The sequence below is a fragment of the Kwoniella dendrophila genome, chromosome 2, assembly GCF_036810415.1.
Source record: "Kwoniella dendrophila CBS 6074 chromosome 2, complete sequence".
Taxonomy (NCBI): domain Eukaryota; kingdom Fungi; phylum Basidiomycota; class Tremellomycetes; order Tremellales; family Cryptococcaceae; genus Kwoniella; species Kwoniella dendrophila.
In genome coordinates this window covers 1,668,733-1,689,190 of record NC_089477.1, presented here as the reverse complement: position 1 = coordinate 1,689,190, position 20,458 = coordinate 1,668,733, and the positions used below count along the sequence as shown (strand labels likewise).

Below are 20,458 nucleotides of genomic sequence, written 5' to 3'. Positions count from 1 at the left end.
AATACGCGATTAAGCGGTGAGAGCGGTGATCGCCGTGATCAGTTACCGCTTTGATACAATGCGGGGCACCATACCAGTCAATCAAGCTTAATATATCACGTTATTAACAACTGTTGTTGCTTGCTTCTGTTTGGTTTTCAGTTGTCGCGTAGAGTGAATTCTACCACTACCTTTTTTGAAACCTTAGAGTCATACTATATACCAGGAGGTCAGAGTCTGTCGACGCTCAATAGATCGTGATCATGGACGACTCAGTAGACGAAGGCGACTCGCTATTCTCCGTACCAGGAAGACCCAACATCCAACCGAGAGCACTGTATCAAACACCTCCGCAACTTGTTACGAGTCGACCTGAAGTTGGAGTGAGTTTTCATGCATCAGTCGTACCTCAACAATTACCTGAATATGATGAATCGTTCGAACAACCTAATAGATGGGTAGAAGGCGCTTCACCACCTGATATATCAACTTCTACTTCATATGGATATGATCAAGATGAACAAGAAGAAGGGGTAGAAGGTGTAGAAGAAAGAGATGGAGAGCCAGAAGAACAAGAAGGCAGTTATGAAGCTAGTGAAGGTAGTTCAGCACAATATGATCCTGATACAGATCCAGAAGGTTTCGCACAAAGATTGGATGAGTTAGCAGGTGTATTAGAGATAACACCCGCAGAAAGTAACGCTATAAAATGGGGTTTACCATTAAGTAAGAAACAGAAACCTTGTGAGTGCTTGTTGCTAAGCATCGTTTCCAATTACATTTACATCATGGTATTATGTGCTAATGGGATATATGGACGTGTTGAATAGCGAATATACCGATAGATTCATTTCGTAAATTGGTCAATCATCATTTAGATTCAACAGAATGGAGATACGATTCAACAAAACTCGTTACGTTACCTATATTAGGTAGATCAATAGATCCAAATATGATAGAAGATTCAGATGATATGCATCCGATAAGAGTTTTTGGTAGAGGATGGACAGAAAAGGATGATTGGTTAGAACCTGAACCTGATGATATGGAAGTTGATCCTAGTGGCTTGTTAGATGAAAGAAGGGAATTTGGTGAAGGCTTGTACGCGAATTGAACATCAATTATTTAACAACAAGCGATCTTGGCAAAGCTCAAACTGTATTCCGTGAGTGTCTTTGACTAGTAAACCATTCCACTCACGTGAATATATGCCAAGCTGATAACATCAAGCAGATCGTGTTTTGTTGTAACTATCATATGTTGTAATATGTATTATCCTAGGAACATATTTGCGTAACATGATACACGGTCTGTTTCAAACGGAAGCTGGATATGCTGTATAACCTACATCTACCGCAGAACAAGCATTATGACCGAAACTGAAGCTGATAACGCGAAGAAGTTAAGGAAGGAGTACGTACTTCAAGATTGTTTAGATAAGCCCCGGAAATTTCGATCGAGACCGTTGGTCAGATTTCAAGCTGAAAGGAATTTGGTACTAAAAGCCTTTCGTCATTGTTTAAATCTGAGAACATATCTTAGTGAGATGTAAAATGAAAGACCAAAAAACGCCTCTGTCTTTCATTTTCCCTAAAAGATAGGCGATTTTTCTCGTTCTTTACCTCCCTATTGTTACTATCCAGTACAACAAATTTCAACAGAAGATTAATAAGTATAATGACTTCGAGCCATGAAGCTGTTGATTATTCAATCCATTCTCATTCTCAAAGAGAACCTCGACAACATCAACAAAACTCATCAAGATGGATTGATCATACCGAATTTAAAACATATGATTATAACGACCTTTACGAATCTAACGACATTGACGACAGCCAAAATACCAACAACGAAAAACAACGTTCGAACAAACATCACACCTACGATAGCGATCATACATCAGTCAACGAAATCGATATAAATCCCGAACAAATATATCAGCCCTCAATCACTTATGCACCCTCAAGATCAAGTATAAGTTCAAGATCTTCATCGTATTCATCTGACTCATCTTTACCAGCTACACCACTCACACCCAATTTTCCTTGCATCAAATTACCTTCTGAGAACTTTCATGAAAACCAACAGCAAGATCAACATAAAGATCAAGATCGATTCCGTTTTCGTAATCAGGATCAGGACCCGCATGAAACCTTTACACCTACAAGAAAGCCTCAAAGAGAAAACGCGATCCCGGAACGCCCGCAAAATAATACTATCATTCATTTACAGGAAACACCAAAAGCAGTCATTTCACGTTCTTCAGTAGCTTTGAATAATCGTCAACTGTTTTCACCACAGGAAACACCAAAGAAACAAATCACGAAACTTGATAAGATAGTTAATGAATCTATCCAACAACTTAGAACACCACCAAATTCGAGATTGAAAAGTCAAGTCAGACAACCTTTACTTGAACCTCAAGCTATCATTTGTTAGTCAATCAATTTCTCTTATCACTGTTTGATTTATCTTCGTCTCGAAGGTACTCATTATTCGATCGTGGGTTTGACTGTCGTCCTCCTTTGCTGATTTGTACTGTATTGGTAGTGAGACCAACGACTTTCTGGAGACATCATCCATTATCACCACACGCTTTACCTGGATCGTCACCTTCAGCTCGTCTAATTCGAAGAGCAACCTTGATAGCGAGTCCTACTATTGGTATACAACATCCTAATCCAGATCAGGAGACTACGCGAATTTGTGTTGGTTTAGCTGGTATTGACCTAGATATAGACCCTAGAGCTAGGAAATTGAGTTTACTACCAATCTAGACAACCCTGTATATCCCATCCACATTCCTCAGTCTCACTAGAAACAGGGAGTTCGAGTTAATTGGACGGACGGGTGAATTACTTTCTTGGGTTCAATGCTTGAGATGGCGTTCCTAGGAAGTGCAATTATCGTGCTTGGTGGATTAAGTGTAGATAGCAGAGTATTACCCAGAGGTAATGTTGGCAGTCAAGGTTCACCTCTACTGCTTGGACCTAATGGCAATAATGGTGGCGGAGGAACGGCTGCATCGGCAGTAACCAATAAATCGAGTACACAGAACAATGATAACAATAACAGCAGTGATAATGACGATGACGAAGATACTTCGACTACATCCACTACGAGTACTTCAGTATCGTCGACATCCACTTCCAATTCTAGTACAAGTACATTATTCACAATAACAGAGTCAACTAAAACTACGACTTCTTCCTCTGCTGGTACCAGCTCGTCATCGACCCCAACAACAAGTTCTTCTACTGCGTCTGCAGAATCTCAAATCCACGAGAATGCTAATAGACTACCTTCAGATCCACCAAAACAACCATCCTCAATAAGATATTTGGTACCTGTGTTTTTATTGATTGTGATTACTTTAGCAGGATTCGGATATCAAAAATATCGTAAACGTAAAAAGAGAAGAAGTAGATCATCTATGGCAGGTAAAGATTTCGAAAATTTAATGAAAAATGGTAATGATCCTTTCATCAATGATCCTTGCGTGAAGAATGAAAACAATAACAATCGAGGGTGGAAACAAATACCTTTAGATGAAGACGAAAAGAATGATTATGATGAAGATGTTTGGAATTCAAAAATGGATAATTATGGTTACGATAATGATGTACCTCAACTAAGATGGGAACAAGGCTTAAATGATAGTTACAACAATACCAACAACAGCGGGTTGATTAGATCAGGTCAATTTGTTTCGGCAGGTCAAAAAGGTTGGGGCTGGAAAGAATCTTGGAACAACTTTAAATCTGCTAGAGGTAAAAATGATTATGGATTAGATAAATTAGAACAAGGTTATGATCTTCAACAAGAAGAACAAGAAGAACAAGTAGAAGAAGAGAAAACAACGATGAAATTAGTCAAATCAGGTCTGACTTCTGAGGCAACGGTAACTAATTTATCTAAATTGACATCAATTAATGAACATCAGTATCAAGGAATTGCCATCGATGAGGATGATAATATGCAGAATACACGATCTGCGGATAAGCAAAGATTGAAATCCAAGTTAGAACGCAATAAATCACCTAATAAACGATCATCGCAATCAACTTCTCCACCTTTTAGAACGAATCAAGACATGGTAGCGAATCAACAGCAAATTATTCCAGAAGCTCCGGAATGGATTAGACCAAGATCAGTTTCACCTACAAATATGAACATCTTAAGTCCACCTATGCAACCTCATCTATTCTTTCAACCTACCCCACCAACTCAATCCAACAAAAAGATGATTGAACCCTCAATGATAAGTGAATATAGTGAATTAGATGATAATGCAACAATGTTTACTATTTCTCAAGGTAATACACCTATTATACCTTCTTTGTCACCGTCTCTTGTACCTGCAATGGAAACATCGGAAAAGAATCAGAAAAAAATGAAAATGCCTAGAATACCTTCAACAGCATCTGCTTTAGCAGGTATTGATTCTTTTTCTGTTGTATCTAGTAATAAAGCTAATATATCAAATAAGCAAGATAAACCAATTAGTGGTAAAAAGGGAGGATATAAATCATCAGGGTTATCTTCTGTACCTGAATCATCAAAACCATTGAAAAGATCAACAGCAATTCAAAATTTATCAATTACTTCACCATCAACACTTTCACCACCGCATGCAAATGGAAAGATGTTAAAGAAAAATAGAGTAGAAAAAAAACAATTAAAAGCTAATAACCAAGTTGAAGATATTTTGAAAGCAAGTTGGAGTGGTAGAGCTTTAATTACTTCTCCACCTTTGAATGGAGATGAAAATGATTCTCAATCAAATACCTTATCATCACAAAATAATAAAGAGTTTGCTAATAAAGTTAACAATAAAATAGTACCTGGTATGATGAGTCCCGGATTAGATCAATTAAGTAATACTAATGGTATAGAACAAAGATTGGCTTTACTGAAAAATGTCCAGATTTAAGGCTTTGTTAGTCACCGATAGGATTAGATCGTATGCGGACAATTAATTGATACTTTTTGGGAATCTTGAAATCCCGTAATGTTTTGTCAAGTATATAATGCATGATCGACTATCTATAATTGTGCATGAAATAAATGTATTAATGAGTGACGGAGCCACCACGGTGACCATCAATCTGTAAACCTATATACAACATGAAGCAAATCGCTATATACAACATATTTATGGGTAGTGGAAAAATGCTACTGATATCGTTACTCGCAAAGTGGATTAATCTATGTTACTCATCGTTTAATCACTCATTTCCACCATGTTCCCATCATCATCCTCGTAATAAACCCCAGTGATCATGTCATCCTCCATGAAATCTGAACCGCCCTCCTCGTCCTCGTCGACATCAGGAATCATATCACGTTCTTCGTATTTGCCCTGACCTGAAGTTAGTTGAGATGGTTCTTCAACTTGAGATATTGGCGTCAAAGGAACGGTTCTGACTACTTTTGCATCCGATTCATTTTCTTCGTGGTTCAAAGACAAACCCTTGATTGGAGTTTGTACATTCGAATAATCTGCTCGTAATTCAGGAAGTGTGAGACCTGTCATGACTGCATAATACAAAGGTAATCAACTAATAACTCTCCTAGATCAATCATCTTACAAGCTGGAATTGGTAACTTACTTTCGACGAATATAGCCAGTGTGTACTGTGATGCGTTTTATCATATAATCAGCTACGTGATCGAGAGAACAGATATACGGAAGCTCACCATAGCATCGTTTCCTGCATTACCACATTTTTCAGGTCTCCTTGCAGAGTCATTCCCAAACATAACTAAAGCAGTATGCTGAAGCGACTTCTTACTTCGACCAGCTTGTTGCACAGTATCGACCTGTACGGAGGGCACATTTTCTATAGAACCAAAAAAAGAAGCGGTATTCTGGTTGTTTTGTCACGTCAATATATGTCTATATCGTGCTTTCTCAGCCATATGTAGAGAGCACACTTACGATTACGAAAACCGAGTTGCATCCAGCTGCACACATATAAGGAGGTACATCCCATCCATCAGGCTGTAGATCTGGGGCAGTCAAGGAAATATCTAGACCGATGTCCTTAAAGTTGAGCTCTTCTCCCTCGGGTGTGTGGGTGACGACATCTAGAACTACGTCAGCTGGATTCGTGGATATACGCCTAAATAAGCTCACAAATAGGGCCATTTCCAGCCTTAGCAGAAAGATCTTTCAACTTCTGCTTCAATACGGGACGAATTTTGCTTGCTTCGACCTGTAAGGAGTCTCCGAATAAATAGTCGTCCCGGTAATCTGGTCGTTTGTCACCGTTTCTTTTGTGTAAAAGATGATCTTGAACGCTACCAATTCTGTTCAGCTATGCGTATCGCTTGAATCCGATGATAATATAGCTTATAGCTTACATGTAATGACCTTCGTCTCTCATCTCTTCATATTCCACCTTTTCATCGGTGTTCCTGATACCATCACTCACCGGAAGCGACCTTTGCCACCATATAGCAGACCAACCGATTTCAAGAATGACCGAGGGATCTTTCTCCCATCTGGTAACGCTCAAAGCGATAAACAGACTCCTTCCTACTTCGGGGGGAAAGTCTTCATAACCCTCTTCCTCGTCATCTGCTCCCGAAGCTGACTTTTGCGATTCCGAAAGATATCCAGCCATTCCACCACTAATTGCAATAAGGAAAGCTTGTTGACAATGATAGTGGTAAGACGCTCCGAGATCGTTGAAAGGCGTAGATGAGCCTGATCGACTTGAAGAGGGAGACAAGTCAGCTCCTTTTGCCGATGACGGAATCTCTGGATTGGTGATGTTCTGAGTTGCAATAGAATCGGTCGCTGAAGGGTATGTTCGTTTAGTAATCAATGATCAGCTCAAATATGCTCGCATGTTTGATTGTCGAACTTACGGTCACTACTCGTCTTATTTTGATCCACTTCATCCTTTTTAAGAGGAAAACCTCCCCAACCCGTTCCTTCAGCAGATTCATTTCTTGCAGCATCGCTCCTTCCTTCTCTTTCAGGACCTTTTCTTAAACCAGGTCCAGGTGTGTTGTTGTCCTTCACAGCTTCCCATCTATGTGGATCATATTCTGGTACCGGTAAGCCATTTCTAATATGTCTATCTACCTCTTTACCATCTTTCATAAGTTGCTTGGACAAGGCTTTGAGCGTGACGTTGGAGTTTACAGTGATAGGAATCTGAAAAGCGGGCCGCGTTAGTAACTGAGTCGTACTATCGAGGTTCGTACTATCGAGGAAGGATAACGGATATTACAAAAGGCAAAAAAGGCGACTTGCGACTTACGATTGACACCAAATCTGAAGCTTTAATTGGATAACTGGGAAGAGGAACCCAATCATCTTTTCCTTCCTCCAAAGAAGGTTGGAGAAGGTTTGCTACTTTCGCTTCTCCGTCTTCCTCTTCCAGCAGTTCTGCCCGTTTTGAGTGGTATTCGATCCATGAAGGTGTTGTTAATCGCATTTGATGAATATAGTACTGTAAATATGATATTTGCTTAATCGAGAAAAGAAGACGAGGTTTACCAAGTTTGTCAGTACCTAGGGATATTTTCAGCCTGTGATAGCTAGCGAAGGACCTCAAGCTGACCAACCTATGTATAACGTTATACCGTCGTCGCCTGGACTTCGAAGAGGATGATCTGGTTGAATGAGAGCATTGCCATTGATCAAGTTGCCCATAGCATTTGCCTGGTACCGTTCTCATCAGCTTCTCTATAGTCAAGAGCTCTTTGTTGATACGTGAAGAAGAAACTCACATGTAATTCACTCAAAGCTTCGGTATATCTAAACACTATATCGTTATGACGATAGTAGCCATCCGTCACGAGCTCTAAGTCCTCCTTGGCTAAAGTCCTTGGTACGGGCTCAACTTCTTTGCCTTGGATTTTCTCGAGTGCCATTTCCAACAGCTTTCGTGATTTTTACTTTCTCCTTGAAGAGAAAGAAAAAGAAGCTGAAGGAATTTTTTTCAAAGAGTACACACAATATATCAGTCCAGGTCAAAGCTTTTGATGGTAAACTTGTTGATAGTTAGGTTGACTACCCTCCACTTCAAGTGCCTGAAACACAGTCAACCGTAAATACAGCTTGTGTCGTAATTACGTAATTACTAGCTTTTCCAGTATTTGCGTCATTTTCTATCCCCCATTTTATGCCAAGAAGCTATGAGACGTTGAAACTGCGACAAAGGATATCCAGAGATAAGGATATGGGATCTTATTATTCAACTATACTGTTCACTCGAGTTTTTCGATTCAACTATCTTCACACACTTACTTCGTAAATCAACAACCTTGGCTCGATGGGCCTCGACGATTCTGTACCTAGTGAGTAGTTTTTAGTGTGGCTGTATGTAATGATACATTGTAATTAACATACGTTTATTGATTTTGATTACCAGTCAAAACTCTCCTTGTCACTGTCTTTGAGGTAAGCTATTCTCATGCAATGAAGTCGTACGATTGCTTGCTAACATGCGATTACAGTCCGTAGTAGAAGTCTTTTTACTATGTCTAGCTGGTTACATTCTCTCCAGAGCTGGTGTTACCGATAAGGCAACTCAAAGGAAGTTGAACGTTATCAATGTTTCTTTATTTACACCTGCATTGCTCTTCTCAAAGGTCAGTAAAGGATCTCGCATACGAGGCATTGTAAGAACTTCAATGGGATATCAGCTGAAATCCTTCGTTCAATTAGGTAGCATACTCCTTGACTCCTGCCAAACTTCGAGAAATGTGGATTATTCCCCTTGGGTAAGCATACGACTGCTCATCACATCACTGTTATATGTCGTGCGACCGCTCACACGATGTATATATGCAGCTTCGTTGTGGTCACTGGTTTATCTGCTGGTGTAGCTTGGGTCTTAGCAAAGATGATGAAATTGTCAAGATCACAAACGTGCGTTGAAATGGCTTACGTACTTCACAAGGCCTTTGCGCAGAGCTAATTCATCCTTTAACAGAGCGTATGCAATGTGCGCTGCTATGTTCCAGAACAGGTGAACTACTGTCTCGTTTCTTACAGGCAAGAGCTAAGCTAATACCATATTCTATTAGTAACTCGCTGCCTATAGCTTTGATACAAGTTAGTGAAATAACAAGTGAGATTAGATGTGTAGCTGATAATCGTCTCATCAGTCGCTCGTCATAGAAGTCCCTGGTTTGAAATGGGGTGATGACGATTCCAAGGATCAGATGTTAGGTCGAGCTTTGACCTACCTTGTGTTGTACTCAACCTTAGGAATGATGGTGAGTTACAGTGGATCGTTAAACAAGTGCGTAGCTGATCGACCGTCTCAGCTACGTTGGTCTTGGGGAGTAAAACTTCTCTCCCGAGCAGATGATGAGGCGCCAGAAGTAGAAGAAGCCATTCCACCAGCTGCACAACAACATATTGTACATGATCATACCGTCCAATCACCTGAAGCTTTAGCTCCCCACCCAGGTGCAAGGGAAACAGACCCTTTCTTCGTTACTGCCAATAATATTTCACGCGATGAAAGAGATGAAAGACGAAATCCATCTGGTCAATACCCTGTCAGCTCTCCATCAGGTTCACCAAATTCACCTACTATACCATTCACTGCTGGATCGGCGCATTCTATGCATCCTCCCATGGTTAAAAGGGGTTCAACTGCTGGACAAAGTGTAATGAGTAGAAGAAGTTCTTCGCATAGTCAACATAGGAAGAAGTTAACCAGAACAGAAAGTGGTAGAGAATTTTGGGGATTACCTGAACAACCTAAAATGCATCAAATTGCCTTGATCGAAGAAGACAGTAGTGAAAGTGAACATGAAGATGAGGAATGGGTAAGTGTGATCGTCCCCTTGAAATTAGTCATCCTCGCTGATTATACATTAGGGAGCTCTTACACCCAATAATCTTCGCCGAAGACCTCTTGAACCTCCACGATCACCTTTCCAGTCCTTCATATCCAAGATCAAGAACCGCTCAAAAAAAGTGTTGAAGGCTATCAACGATTTTATGACTGTACCAATGTATGCTGCGTTATTATCTATATTTATCGCCATGATACCACCTCTACAATCCCAGATGGCTAGAATCAAACCGCTAGAACAAGCTATCAAGGGTGCAGGGCAATGTTCAAGTAAGCTGACAGGGATTGTCTCTAATGAATACGATCTTCGAGCTGACGTCTTATTCAAAGTCCCCGTCACATTGGTAGTTCTCGGCGCTTTCTTCTACACTCCACCCGCAGTGAAACCAGGCTCAGGCGCAATTAAGTTACCTCAATCACCAAGATTATCCAAATCCAAGCAAGGCGGTTTCTTAGGTTACATCAAATCTAAATTAGGCAATGACGATGGTGCAACCGCAAAACCACCTTCAAAGGCTTATCCAGGCGAGAATAAGACTGTGTTCATAGCGGTCATAAGCAGAATGATTATCGTTCCGCTTTTGATGCTACCTGTCATAGCTTTAATTGCCAAATACGATCCTTTCGAAGCTGCCGAAGATCCCGTTTTCATTCTAGCCGCTATCTTATTGGTTTCCTCGGTGAGCATTTTTCTTTTTATGCGTATAGCTATATCACATATGAGGATTTTTAGCTAATGAAATATGTTATTTTACTATTCAGCCACCTGCATTAACTCTTGCACAAATTACACAAGCTGCTTCAGGAGATGCTTTCGAGAGACTTATTAGTAAAACTATCAGTTGGAGTTACGCTGTTTTGACACCTCCGTGAGTAGTAATTAAATATAGGCGGCAAACCGAATAACGAAGCTGATAGTGATCTTGTAGCTTGACACTGGTTTACGTTGTCATCGGATTGATATTTGGAAGATTGTAGGAGAACGACACGGAGGTCAGCATATTGTTCGAACAAAGATTACACGGATTTGTTGCGTCTTAAGATACTTGGTAATTTACATATGAAAGGAAACGTCTGCCATACATGTTGATGCATCTTTGATGAAAGCCTTTGCCTTAAGGAAATTCTGCTTGTACACAAGAATTTCGAAACCGATACGATAAAAGTTAAATTTGCTTGTCTATGCATGTATGGTTTGTCTCGACAAGTGTCCATGACGATTGTGGTAAAAAACCCAAATAAACTGCATTGATCATTCTTCGTACGTTATACATGAAAAGGAAAAGCACCTTAAAAAAAGGAGCAAATAGTGACGCCAAAAGGTAAAAACAAAAAAAAAAGGAGAATCAAGTTACTAGACTAAAACTATAGAATAATGCGCACAGCGCTATTTGTTTATAAATAAGTAAAAAATCTAAAAAAATCAATTCTCAAACACCAGTGTCCATTCATTTATTCCAAACCTGGATTTTTGTCTATCTAAATACCACCATAAGCATCATCTTCTTCATATACACTGACGGCTCTACCTTTTGGTGTATTTTGACCATTACCTGTCCAACCCCTTGTAGGTGAATCAGTTACACTACCAGGAACACTCATTCCACCTGGACTTGGAGGTGGATAAGCGGGTGATGGGAATCCAGTTGCACCTGATGTACTAGCTGAAAAAGGTGTGTTCAAAGGTGAAGGTCCCAAATTATTCCTCGTTGGGAGATCAAATGGATTTAATAACGAATCAGTAGTCACTCCAGCTGTAGTAGCAGTTGATAGAGGTGTTGGAACTTCTTTTAATGGTGATAATGGTTGTCCATGTACATAAGGTTCAACAGTTGGGTTTACTGTTAATTCAGGTAATCTCATTGGTAATGAACTTGATGATGATGATGTTGACATTGATAAATCGTTTTGTTGAGGGGCAGAGAAACTAGACGATCTGGTTGCTGTAGACTGATTGAAAGTTGGTTGGGGCATAGGATACGAAGGACTTGAGTTTGGGTTAGGACTTGGTTCAGCTGAATAAGGTGTAGTTGGTTCATCAATTCCTGCTGTAGCTGCAACTTCATGATACATTCTCTTTTGTTGTGATCTTTCATCTTCATACATTGCTAAAGGTTGTGATTGTCTTTTTTGAAAGTTGAAATCATCCATTAAAGGTGATAAAGGTGCGAAAGCAGGTAAAGGTACATGAGAAGGAGTCAAAGCCGATGTATTTATAGTAGCGACAGGTGCAGGCGCAGCAAGTGGTGGTGTAGGTATTCTATCATGAACAATTAAAGATTCTGTAGGAGACATTACTCTAGGTTGTTGAGGTGTCATTGAAACTCTACTTCTACCTTCTATACGTTGATCAGGATAACCGTTTGGTGCAGTTTGAGAGATTGGTGTTCTAGGTTCATCTGAAGTATAAGCTAAACCAGGTGTCAAAGGTTCATCGGCGAAATCTTCAGCAAGAGCAAATTCAGCTGCTGTAGAAGGTGCAGCAGGTCTACCCATAGGTACAGGTGTTGGCATTGAAACGGCATAAGGATGTTGCGAGTTTGGTCCAACAAGTTGTCTTGAATCTTTGTGTGGAGGTGATTCATCATAATAAGGTGAATATTGTCCTTCGTATCCGTATGTCATGGGAGTTGCACCAGCTTGAGAGTTATATGGTCTACCTTGAGCGTCATATCCATATGTAGGTGAATTTTGTTGATAAGCACTTGCTACGCCCATTCCACCGGCACCAAATCCAGCATGGTTACCACCTCTTTCGTACATTTCAGAATCAGGTCGAAGTGATCCATCATATGCATTTTCTCTTGCCATGGCTAATGCACGTCTAGAACCGATAACTGGAGCAGCAGCACCTCCGTAAATGTCGTCTGCTGGTTGATCACTATATTTCTCGTTTGGTGGTGGGAATGGAGTGATGTCATCATCAATTTTCGACCAAGGTGATTGAGATGCATACGACCTAGCGGTGTATTTTCGCTAGGCCATGTGATTTGGTCAGTAATCATGTGATTGAAACCCATGTGAGACAGGAACTTACGTATAACCATCCGATAAGACTGCCGACCACTACCAAGCCGACTATAGCACCGAGAGCAGCACCGACAATTCCACCGGTTGACATACTGGTAAAAGCACTATTAGCGATATGTCCAGGTGAGTTGGGGACTTGTGAGAAGCTGATGACTTACCCAGAAGATGAAGTGGTGGACTTGGCCGCATCAAGGGTTGATGATGGAAGCGCTGATGAGCTAGTACTGGAGGACGTCAACGCTCGAACAGCTGAAGAAGTTGCAGTGGATGTGTGAGCCGTCGATGGCGTTGTCGAGGAGGATGTGCTGGTGGAGGATTGTATTATTGATGATGCAGATGAGGAAGAAGAAGTAGAAGATGAAGTAGAAGTGGATGCAATGGTGGAACTGGGAGTGGCGGAAGAGGAGGAAGAGGTAGTTGAAGGCTGAGGTAGACAAGTGTTTCAGCTTTTGAACACAGATAAATGTCCATGATGTGACTCACACTACGATCAAGGGTACTTTTAGCGGAGCTGACAGCAGCCAAAGTGGCTTTAGCAGAATTTTCAACTTCGGCACTTCTGGTAGCGGTCACAGCGACTGTCACTCTGGTTGTACCGATAGTAGCTGCTTGAGCAGCTTGTCTTTGAGTATCTGTATTTTGTACAGCTTGACCAACTGTACGCGTAACCTATGATCAAATCGGAAGTTAGACTTCTTGCATGTTAATGAGGTCAAGACATAACTTACAGCACCGGAAGGAGCAGTGACATGACCGTATTCTCCGGCTGCTCTGTTCTCTAATTGTGCTACAACATTACTATCATTGGGTGATCTAACTTCTACGTTGACATGTCCAGGTCCAGCAGCAAAAGATCTCGATCTTGATCGACGAAGCAAATGTGCGAGGTGCGAAGCATCCATTTTGTATCGTTTGATGGATGTTGAAGAGTTGAGTGAAGGAAGAGGGATGCGTGGCTTCGAGCCTATTTTCTAGTGATTTTTTCGTTGGGTGTTACAGATAATCGTTATTGTTATAGCGTTTGACGACTCGAGCCAGTCGAATTATAGAAACGTTGTATTGTTAAATCGTTAAAATGAGTGTGAAATGTTTTAATAGACGTTGTGAAGCGTTGATTTGGTGATGATGAAGATGAAATAAAACGAAAAGCTAGATGAAGGAGATAAGAAGGACCAAGCGATTGCTAAAACGAATTCTGCTATGCTCCTGTATATACGTATATACACTTTCAAAGTGTCGTCTAGAAAAGGACCGTGCAAAGTTGTTTGATCTTTTCTAGTGTATAGTGTGTATCTGACGCTATGACCTTTTTGTTGTTTCGAATGATACGATTCAAGCTAAAGGAGTGTATATGTTGTATATTATTAGACAAGCGATGCGTTTCGATCAAGCTAGTGTTGGGTGTGTATGTAGTGTAGATGCCAACCAGTGGATTATATCGAGTATGAAAGACCTTTCAAAGGTGTTTGATAATTCAAAGCAGGATGTTTTGTTGACGTTGACGACTAACAAAAAAGTAAATATCAAGGAAAAGGTTGAACAATTAGCTTAAATGAACACCCTAAAACATGATAAATTAGTTTGTTATTGCATTGTTTTCCTGGTCTATACATAACCTCACATTTGTCAAGTATCATATTCTGTTCACCTTTTCCTCTCTCTGCTTTTGACTTGTTCACATTTTGCGAAATTACATGAAAAAGCACGTCTCGACCGCGTCTTTCTCTTGCTTGTTGCTTTCTATTGTTCACAGGCACACTATAAAATCATAAAATCACGTCCGGAACTTTCATTACTTTTACGGGTTCTTTCAGGGTAAAATGACCCGGTTTGTGAGGTCAAAGCGCGTTTCATATCTTCACTTTTGTTCTCGTTGTTCACCGTTACATCATGAGGGATGAGGGATTGTTATGTAACTTGAAGCAGGACATGATCGAAGACAGCGAGACGGAGATAGGCGGTGACTTCCTTCTTTATCACCTTGGAGAAATACAATAAAATGAAATTGAAAATAAACCACATGCGAGTTGGAAGGAGATATATTGCCGAGAGGAGTAGCATGTGTGTTCCAAGTGTATCAAATCATGATAATCTGATTATCTATGCCTGGTCAAGATTCGGCGTTCGGTCGTAGGCGGGTATATGATTTAATGATTAGTGATCGATAAATATTAAATTACCTACTTTTTTGAACAAGAGGCAAGATTCACACATTCTAGTCAGATTGTATCTATCTTGATCTTTTATCTGTCGTCCTGCTCTAGTAGATAGCCAGTCCACAGCGTAATCACCAAAAGGTCAGACATCCAAGATGAACCCTATACGACCATTGTTAAATGCTTCAAGAATCCGATCTGTCGCTTCATCCTCAAGAATAGCGACTCGAATATCAAGAAGAACACTTGTAACACCTACCGATCCAGTAAGGGCAACAGTATCAAATGTCAGTAGTGAACATGTAAGAGAAGATCCAGGAGAAATGGATGCTGGCGATATAGTGGCAAATGAAGCTGAAGGTGGTAAAGGTGTGTTCATCTTTCATGTCGGGATATTCTGTGGCGAAAAGATCGTCCTTAAGCTAATATATGTTTAAATATTGTAGAAATGTTTGGATTCAAATTAAATCCAGTATCTACCAAAACAGGTGGAAATGCAAAATCAGCTGGTAGACCAATTTATTTAGATATGCAAGCGACTACACCAATGGATCCAAGAGTTTTAGATAAAATGTTACCTTTATTTACTGAACAATATGGTAATCCACATTCAAGAACTCATGCATATGGTTGGGAAGCTGAAGCTGCTGTAGATGAAGCAAGACAACATGTAGCAAACTTAATTGGTGCACAAGAAAAAGATATAGTTTTCACTTCAGGTGCAACTGAATCAAATAACATGTTAATCAAAGGTATAGCCAAATTCCATCAAGGTAAAAGAAAGCATATCATCACTACACAAACTGTAAGTTCGTATTTCATTAGCGTCATATCGAGAGCTGAAAAGAAAGAAAAGCTAATTACAATACCTATATCTCGTAGGAACACAAATGTGTACTTGATTCTTGTAGATGGTTGTCCACTCAAGGATTCGAAGTCACATATTTACCTGTGTTACCAAATGGATTAATCTCATTAAACGATTTGAAATCAGCTTTAAGACCAGATACATCGGTTGTGTCAATCATGGCAGTAAATAACGAAATTGGAGTTATTCAACCATTAAAAGAAATATCAGATGTATTAAAAGAATTTGCAAAAGAAAATAAATGTCAAAAAGCATTATTCCATACTGATGCAGCACAAGCTGTAGGAAAAATCGAAATTGATGTTGAAAAAATGGGAATTGATGCCATGTCTATAAGTGGACATAAAATATATGGACCAAAAGGTATCGGTGCAGCATACGTTAGAAGAAGACCAAGAGTTAGATTAGAACCTTTAATTCACGGTGGTGGTCAAGAAAGAGGTTTAAGATCAGGTACTGTACCTCCACCTTTAGTCGTTGGTTTAGGTGAAGCTTGTAGATTAGCTTCACAGGAAATGAAAAACGATCATAAAAGAATTTCAGAATTATCCGAAAGATTAATTAATGGTATAACTTCTAAAATTGATCATATAGTTAGAAATGGTGATCCCAAAGGTTATCCAGGTTGTGTTAATTTATCTTTCGCCTATGTCGAAGGTGAATCTCTTTTAATGGCCTTGAAGGTGAGTACTTTGATCTTACATAAGACCCCTTTTTTCATCGTACCCGCTTCACATTTTGAGCATATTCAGTACAAGTCGAATTAATACTAAACAAATATGCCTCTTCAGGATATCGCCCTCTCATCAGGTTCAGCATGTACTTCAGCATCTCTTGAACCATCATATGTACTTAGAGCTTTAGGTGCAGCTGAAGATATGGCACATTCATCATTACGTTTCGGTATTGGAAGATTTACAACTGAAGCTGAAATCGATTTAGTAATTGCTAGAATCGTTAGTGTAGTAAATAGATTAAGAGAAATGTCACCATTATGGGAAATGGTACAAGAAGGTATCGATATTAGTAAGATTGAGTGGTCTCAGTGAGTACAGTATTCGTCATTGCTCGCGTGCCAGAGATTGTAATCTGATATACTTATTCTTGACAGACATTAAGTGATACAATGATAAGTTTTGATCGTTAGACGTTGTAAAGCACGTTGGGATAGCAGGGATAGTGAGAATATGTTGATGGGTTTGACGTTAGATTCCGGTTTATCAGTCCTTTTGAAGTGTATTTATATGATATAAATGTTTACAGTGGTAAACTGTTTCCATGCAATTGGTCAAGAATCATAACTCCACAATTCGCTCCAGTACGGTTAGACAGCATGTGATGGGAACGATGGACAGGAAATTCATAACGAGGACACGCGACAATGATGCATCGGGCTAAATAGCATACGGGCACGAAATGACTGACTCGTACTGTTCTGTGCTCGAAAGTATTGTATCGCAGATGAACGCAAGGTTTGCTGTGAGGCTCAACTGGAGTTTGAATCGCCTGAATTATAACGTTGTCGGTCTTGCTGGAAGCTCCCATTTCTGGTACCAACGTATATGGGTCCATACTGTTTGTAACGATCAGATGGGGATCAGCTCGCTGGCCTGGTTTGTTAAGTCTTCAATCTGATCTGAGATAGCAGAGTCACTCACAGAGTTGGACGAAGTAGAGATTGTAACTGGGAACGGTGCGACTTGTTGACCATTTACAAAGTATTTGTCACCTATAGTGATGGTATTGCCTCCTCGATTGGAAAAGGAATTGTGATCACCATTAGATTGATTATCCGAATACTGATTGCTGGAATATTCACCGTGAATCTGTCGAGTTTGAGTAGGTTCAGAATCCCGTTGAGCCCTAGAGCGTTCTTCTTCAATTGAAGATCGCCTTCGCTCTGGCTCATGTTGGACTCGACCTTGTGCTGCTTGATTTATTGAGGAAACAGACCTTGATTTTGTCTTACTAGCTTGCCATCGTTGTTCAGCTGTTTTTCGCGCTTCTTCACGTTGTCTTCTCATATCCGCTTGCCATGAACTTCCGAAGGTTTGTCCGGATTGAGCTGTATCATTCTTTGTCCCTGAAGAGGGATCAGAAGTATCCGAATCATTGCCGTAGGATTCGGCGAAAGGATTGAGTGAGTTTAAAGTATCGCCAAGACTATGAATACTCTCTGTGATTCTATCCCAAGAAGTCATGGTATTTGAAATATTCCGACTTTTTACGGTTACTTGAATCCCTTGACGCTAGTTATTGATATCGAAATTGACAACCTTGATGATGTGCAGGGTCAGAGTGGAAATTAATGTGTACAATGTGAAGAGAAAAGTTAATAAGAAAGACAGGACGAATGCTCAATATGTGTCTAAGTGCGATTCATAGTCTACACTGTATGGTACGCTATTTTCCCGGCTGACGAACGAGTAGTCAGAGGATGTGACGAGCGAGGTGCTTGCACCTTTCATTTGCGCAATACCAGGAATATGGCAACATGGTATCCTTTCTAGTGCAAAAGACAATAAGGCTACGTGAAAAGAGCTAGTATAAATGACTGCGTCAGTCATTATGTTTCAGACCTCTTTTATGGAGCTTGGTGTAAAAGGACCCAGCTATCACCACCTACGGTGTAGCGCGAGGATGTAGAATTAAGCTTATTATGGGGGTGCTCTTTCGTACCACAACGGTCATCACTGTTATATTATGACTAGAATGTTAACAGCTCGCCTTTGCCTGAGGTGTTCAATGGTAAAGATGTGCAGTATGTCAAAGCAGGCATGGTAAGCAAATTGATGCAGTCGTTCTACGAGTAGCTTTACATCTTATACAGAGCTCATAGCACGGAAGCAGTGTGTTAGAACTGTATATTTTGAGGATCGGTGTAAACAGTGGGGTCCCCGTTACAATGCCGGTTATCCGGTATCGATATGAGTAAGTTACCTACTCGGATGATGGGACTTGCCTTCTGTTCTTGCTGATTGTCAACGTCTATCATGACTCAGTACTTACGTTGAGTAAAGCTTATCAGGACAAGAATTGATTTGATTCAATCTTTGCGTCTGTATTACAGTGTTTCACAGACTGGCCAGTCTTGCTAACGGTATTATCAATCATGTCATCCTTACCACCTTTATACCCATCGGCAGCTATTGTAGCTACAACATTAGGTTTACACGGATATAGAAAAGGTTCATTATCATTAGACGGTGCTATAACAGCCTGGCTAGTGGGATATGGTCACTTGGCAAATCCAATAAGCTTATTTGGTGTGACTATGATTGGAATGTATCTAATCGGAAGTAGAGCTACAAAGGTGAATTTCTGGCAGAACCATCATAAAATCAGTCTGAATTTTTTCGTACTGATCATCAAATATAGGTCAAAGTAGATGTGAAAGCCAAATTGGAAGATGGACCAGATCCACTGAAACCAAGTGGTAACAGAAACTGGGTACAGGTAGGTCATACCATAAAGATAAATACCGACCCACTAATGAGGAAATCTTATTGACGCTTGTGTCTACATTGTAAGGTTCTCTCCTCTTCACTTCCTGGTCTCATAGCTGCATTATTATATAGATTTGGACCTGCTTCTCAGGTGAGTGACTTAAGTTATTAGTATTCAACCATTGTCTGGCAGTATATCCCTATGTTGTGTCTAACAATAACTCACTTCGACCGCGCAGCTGGATAAATCATCTATCATACTTGCTTTGCATCCTTTAGCTCGACCACTACTCTATACTTCTTTGGGGTAAGTGATCAGTCATAATCTCTTTCGTGTAACCCCTTCTGAGCTCTGCTCAATCGCGCTATAAAGCTAAAGCTGATATATACGATTTCTTCGTTATTTCGGTCTTAATTCAGGTTGAATGCAACAATATTAGCAGATACACTAGCATCAGAATTAGGTATATTATCCAGTAAACAACCAATCTATCTACCAACACTAAAACCTGTACCAAAAGGTACAAATGGTGCTATATCCTTATTGGGTCTAACAACTTCTGTGTTAGGTGGTTCTTTGATCGGTTTAATTATGGTAATTGATCTGTTGATCGAAAATCCTGTATCGAGAAACGAGTATGGTTGGATAATTGAGTTGATTGGAATGGGAGCTGGATTAGGTTTAGCTGGAAGTTTGGTTTGTGTCTATTCACTCTTCGCATCTACCCCTTCTTGATTCAAATTAGTCTATCTATCTATCTATCGGTATTTTGGGAGTACTGATCTTTAAATATTGCCAAAAATAGCTCGATTCAATTTTAGGTGCATACTTTCAACCTACATACTATTCAAGAACGACAAAACAAATATTAACCGATCATTCGAAAAAATCAATCAAAGATGAAGATGTTGAAAAGATAGGTTATGGACTCAATCTCCTATCAAACTCAGGTGTTAATTTCATCTGCGGTGTAGTCTTGAGTGGTGTAGGCTGGTGGTATGGATCCCAATAAAAGATGATTGAAAAGAATTACGTTTAGAACAACGTAAAAATTCACGAAGGGTAACGACCAAATGTCGGGATATCATTAAAACGAGAATCAAATGAAGATGTTGATAGGGACGACGCAATTAGTTAGACGAATGAAA

The 20,458-nt window shown here is 40.0% G+C and overlaps 9 protein-coding genes across 9 annotated transcripts; 6 read left to right on the top strand and 3 right to left on the bottom strand.

Moving 5' to 3' along the window:
• Positions 1-242: 242 nt before the first annotated feature.
• On the top strand, positions 243-1,093 carry L201_002038 (uncharacterized protein; the record flags this gene model as incomplete). The annotated part of the gene is made up of 2 exons (XM_066217818.1): positions 243-723; positions 810-1,093. 2 exons carry the CDS (start codon positions 243-245, stop codon positions 1,091-1,093), a joined length of 765 nt encoding a protein of 254 aa, XP_066073915.1.
• A 563-nt stretch (positions 1,094-1,656) lies between these two features.
• Positions 1,657-2,756, top strand: L201_002037 (uncharacterized protein; the record flags this gene model as incomplete). The annotated part of the gene is made up of 2 exons (XM_066217817.1): positions 1,657-2,413; positions 2,530-2,756. The coding sequence occupies 2 exons, from the start codon at positions 1,657-1,659 to the stop codon at positions 2,754-2,756; spliced, it is 984 nt and encodes a 327-aa protein (XP_066073914.1).
• Positions 2,757-2,860: 104 nt separating this feature from the next.
• L201_002036 (uncharacterized protein) lies at positions 2,861-4,912 on the top strand (the record flags this gene model as incomplete). The annotated part of the gene is made up of 1 exon (XM_066217816.1): positions 2,861-4,912. One exon carries the CDS (start codon positions 2,861-2,863, stop codon positions 4,910-4,912), a length of 2,052 nt encoding a protein of 683 aa, XP_066073913.1.
• Positions 4,913-5,203: 291 nt separating this feature from the next.
• L201_002035 (uncharacterized protein) lies at positions 5,204-7,869 on the bottom strand (the record flags this gene model as incomplete). Its single annotated transcript, XM_066217815.1, has 10 exons — positions 5,204-5,517; positions 5,592-5,616; positions 5,680-5,850; positions 5,921-6,069; positions 6,119-6,282; positions 6,346-6,784; positions 6,856-7,147; positions 7,254-7,507; positions 7,561-7,657; positions 7,726-7,869. The coding sequence occupies 10 exons, from the start codon at positions 7,867-7,869 to the stop codon at positions 5,204-5,206; spliced, it is 2,049 nt and encodes a 682-aa protein (XP_066073912.1).
• Positions 7,870-8,270: 401 nt separating this feature from the next.
• L201_002034 (uncharacterized protein) lies at positions 8,271-10,787 on the top strand (the record flags this gene model as incomplete). The annotated part of the gene is made up of 13 exons (XM_066217814.1): positions 8,271-8,295; positions 8,370-8,398; positions 8,455-8,589; positions 8,666-8,721; positions 8,792-8,869; positions 8,934-8,969; positions 9,028-9,055; positions 9,109-9,219; positions 9,271-9,780; positions 9,833-10,079; positions 10,140-10,489; positions 10,572-10,678; positions 10,739-10,787. The coding sequence occupies 13 exons, from the start codon at positions 8,271-8,273 to the stop codon at positions 10,785-10,787; spliced, it is 1,761 nt and encodes a 586-aa protein (XP_066073911.1).
• Positions 10,788-11,288: 501 nt separating this feature from the next.
• Positions 11,289-13,741, bottom strand: L201_002033 (uncharacterized protein; the record flags this gene model as incomplete). Its single annotated transcript, XM_066217813.1, has 5 exons — positions 11,289-12,785; positions 12,847-12,931; positions 12,998-13,263; positions 13,323-13,508; positions 13,568-13,741. The coding sequence occupies 5 exons, from the start codon at positions 13,739-13,741 to the stop codon at positions 11,289-11,291; spliced, it is 2,208 nt and encodes a 735-aa protein (XP_066073910.1).
• Positions 13,742-15,150: 1,409 nt separating this feature from the next.
• On the top strand, positions 15,151-16,912 carry L201_002032 (cysteine desulfurase IscS; the record flags this gene model as incomplete). Its single annotated transcript, XM_066217812.1, has 4 exons — positions 15,151-15,364; positions 15,442-15,800; positions 15,878-16,546; positions 16,655-16,912. The coding sequence occupies 4 exons, from the start codon at positions 15,151-15,153 to the stop codon at positions 16,910-16,912; spliced, it is 1,500 nt and encodes a 499-aa protein (XP_066073909.1).
• A 437-nt stretch (positions 16,913-17,349) lies between these two features.
• On the bottom strand, positions 17,350-18,064 carry L201_002031 (uncharacterized protein; the record flags this gene model as incomplete). Its single annotated transcript, XM_066217811.1, has 2 exons — positions 17,350-17,436; positions 17,522-18,064. The coding sequence occupies 2 exons, from the start codon at positions 18,062-18,064 to the stop codon at positions 17,350-17,352; spliced, it is 630 nt and encodes a 209-aa protein (XP_066073908.1).
• A 911-nt stretch (positions 18,065-18,975) lies between these two features.
• On the top strand, positions 18,976-20,322 carry L201_002030 (uncharacterized protein; the record flags this gene model as incomplete). Its single annotated transcript, XM_066217810.1, has 6 exons — positions 18,976-19,176; positions 19,242-19,319; positions 19,395-19,460; positions 19,549-19,616; positions 19,730-20,006; positions 20,116-20,322. The coding sequence occupies 6 exons, from the start codon at positions 18,976-18,978 to the stop codon at positions 20,320-20,322; spliced, it is 897 nt and encodes a 298-aa protein (XP_066073907.1).
• Positions 20,323-20,458: the final 136 nt, after the last annotated feature.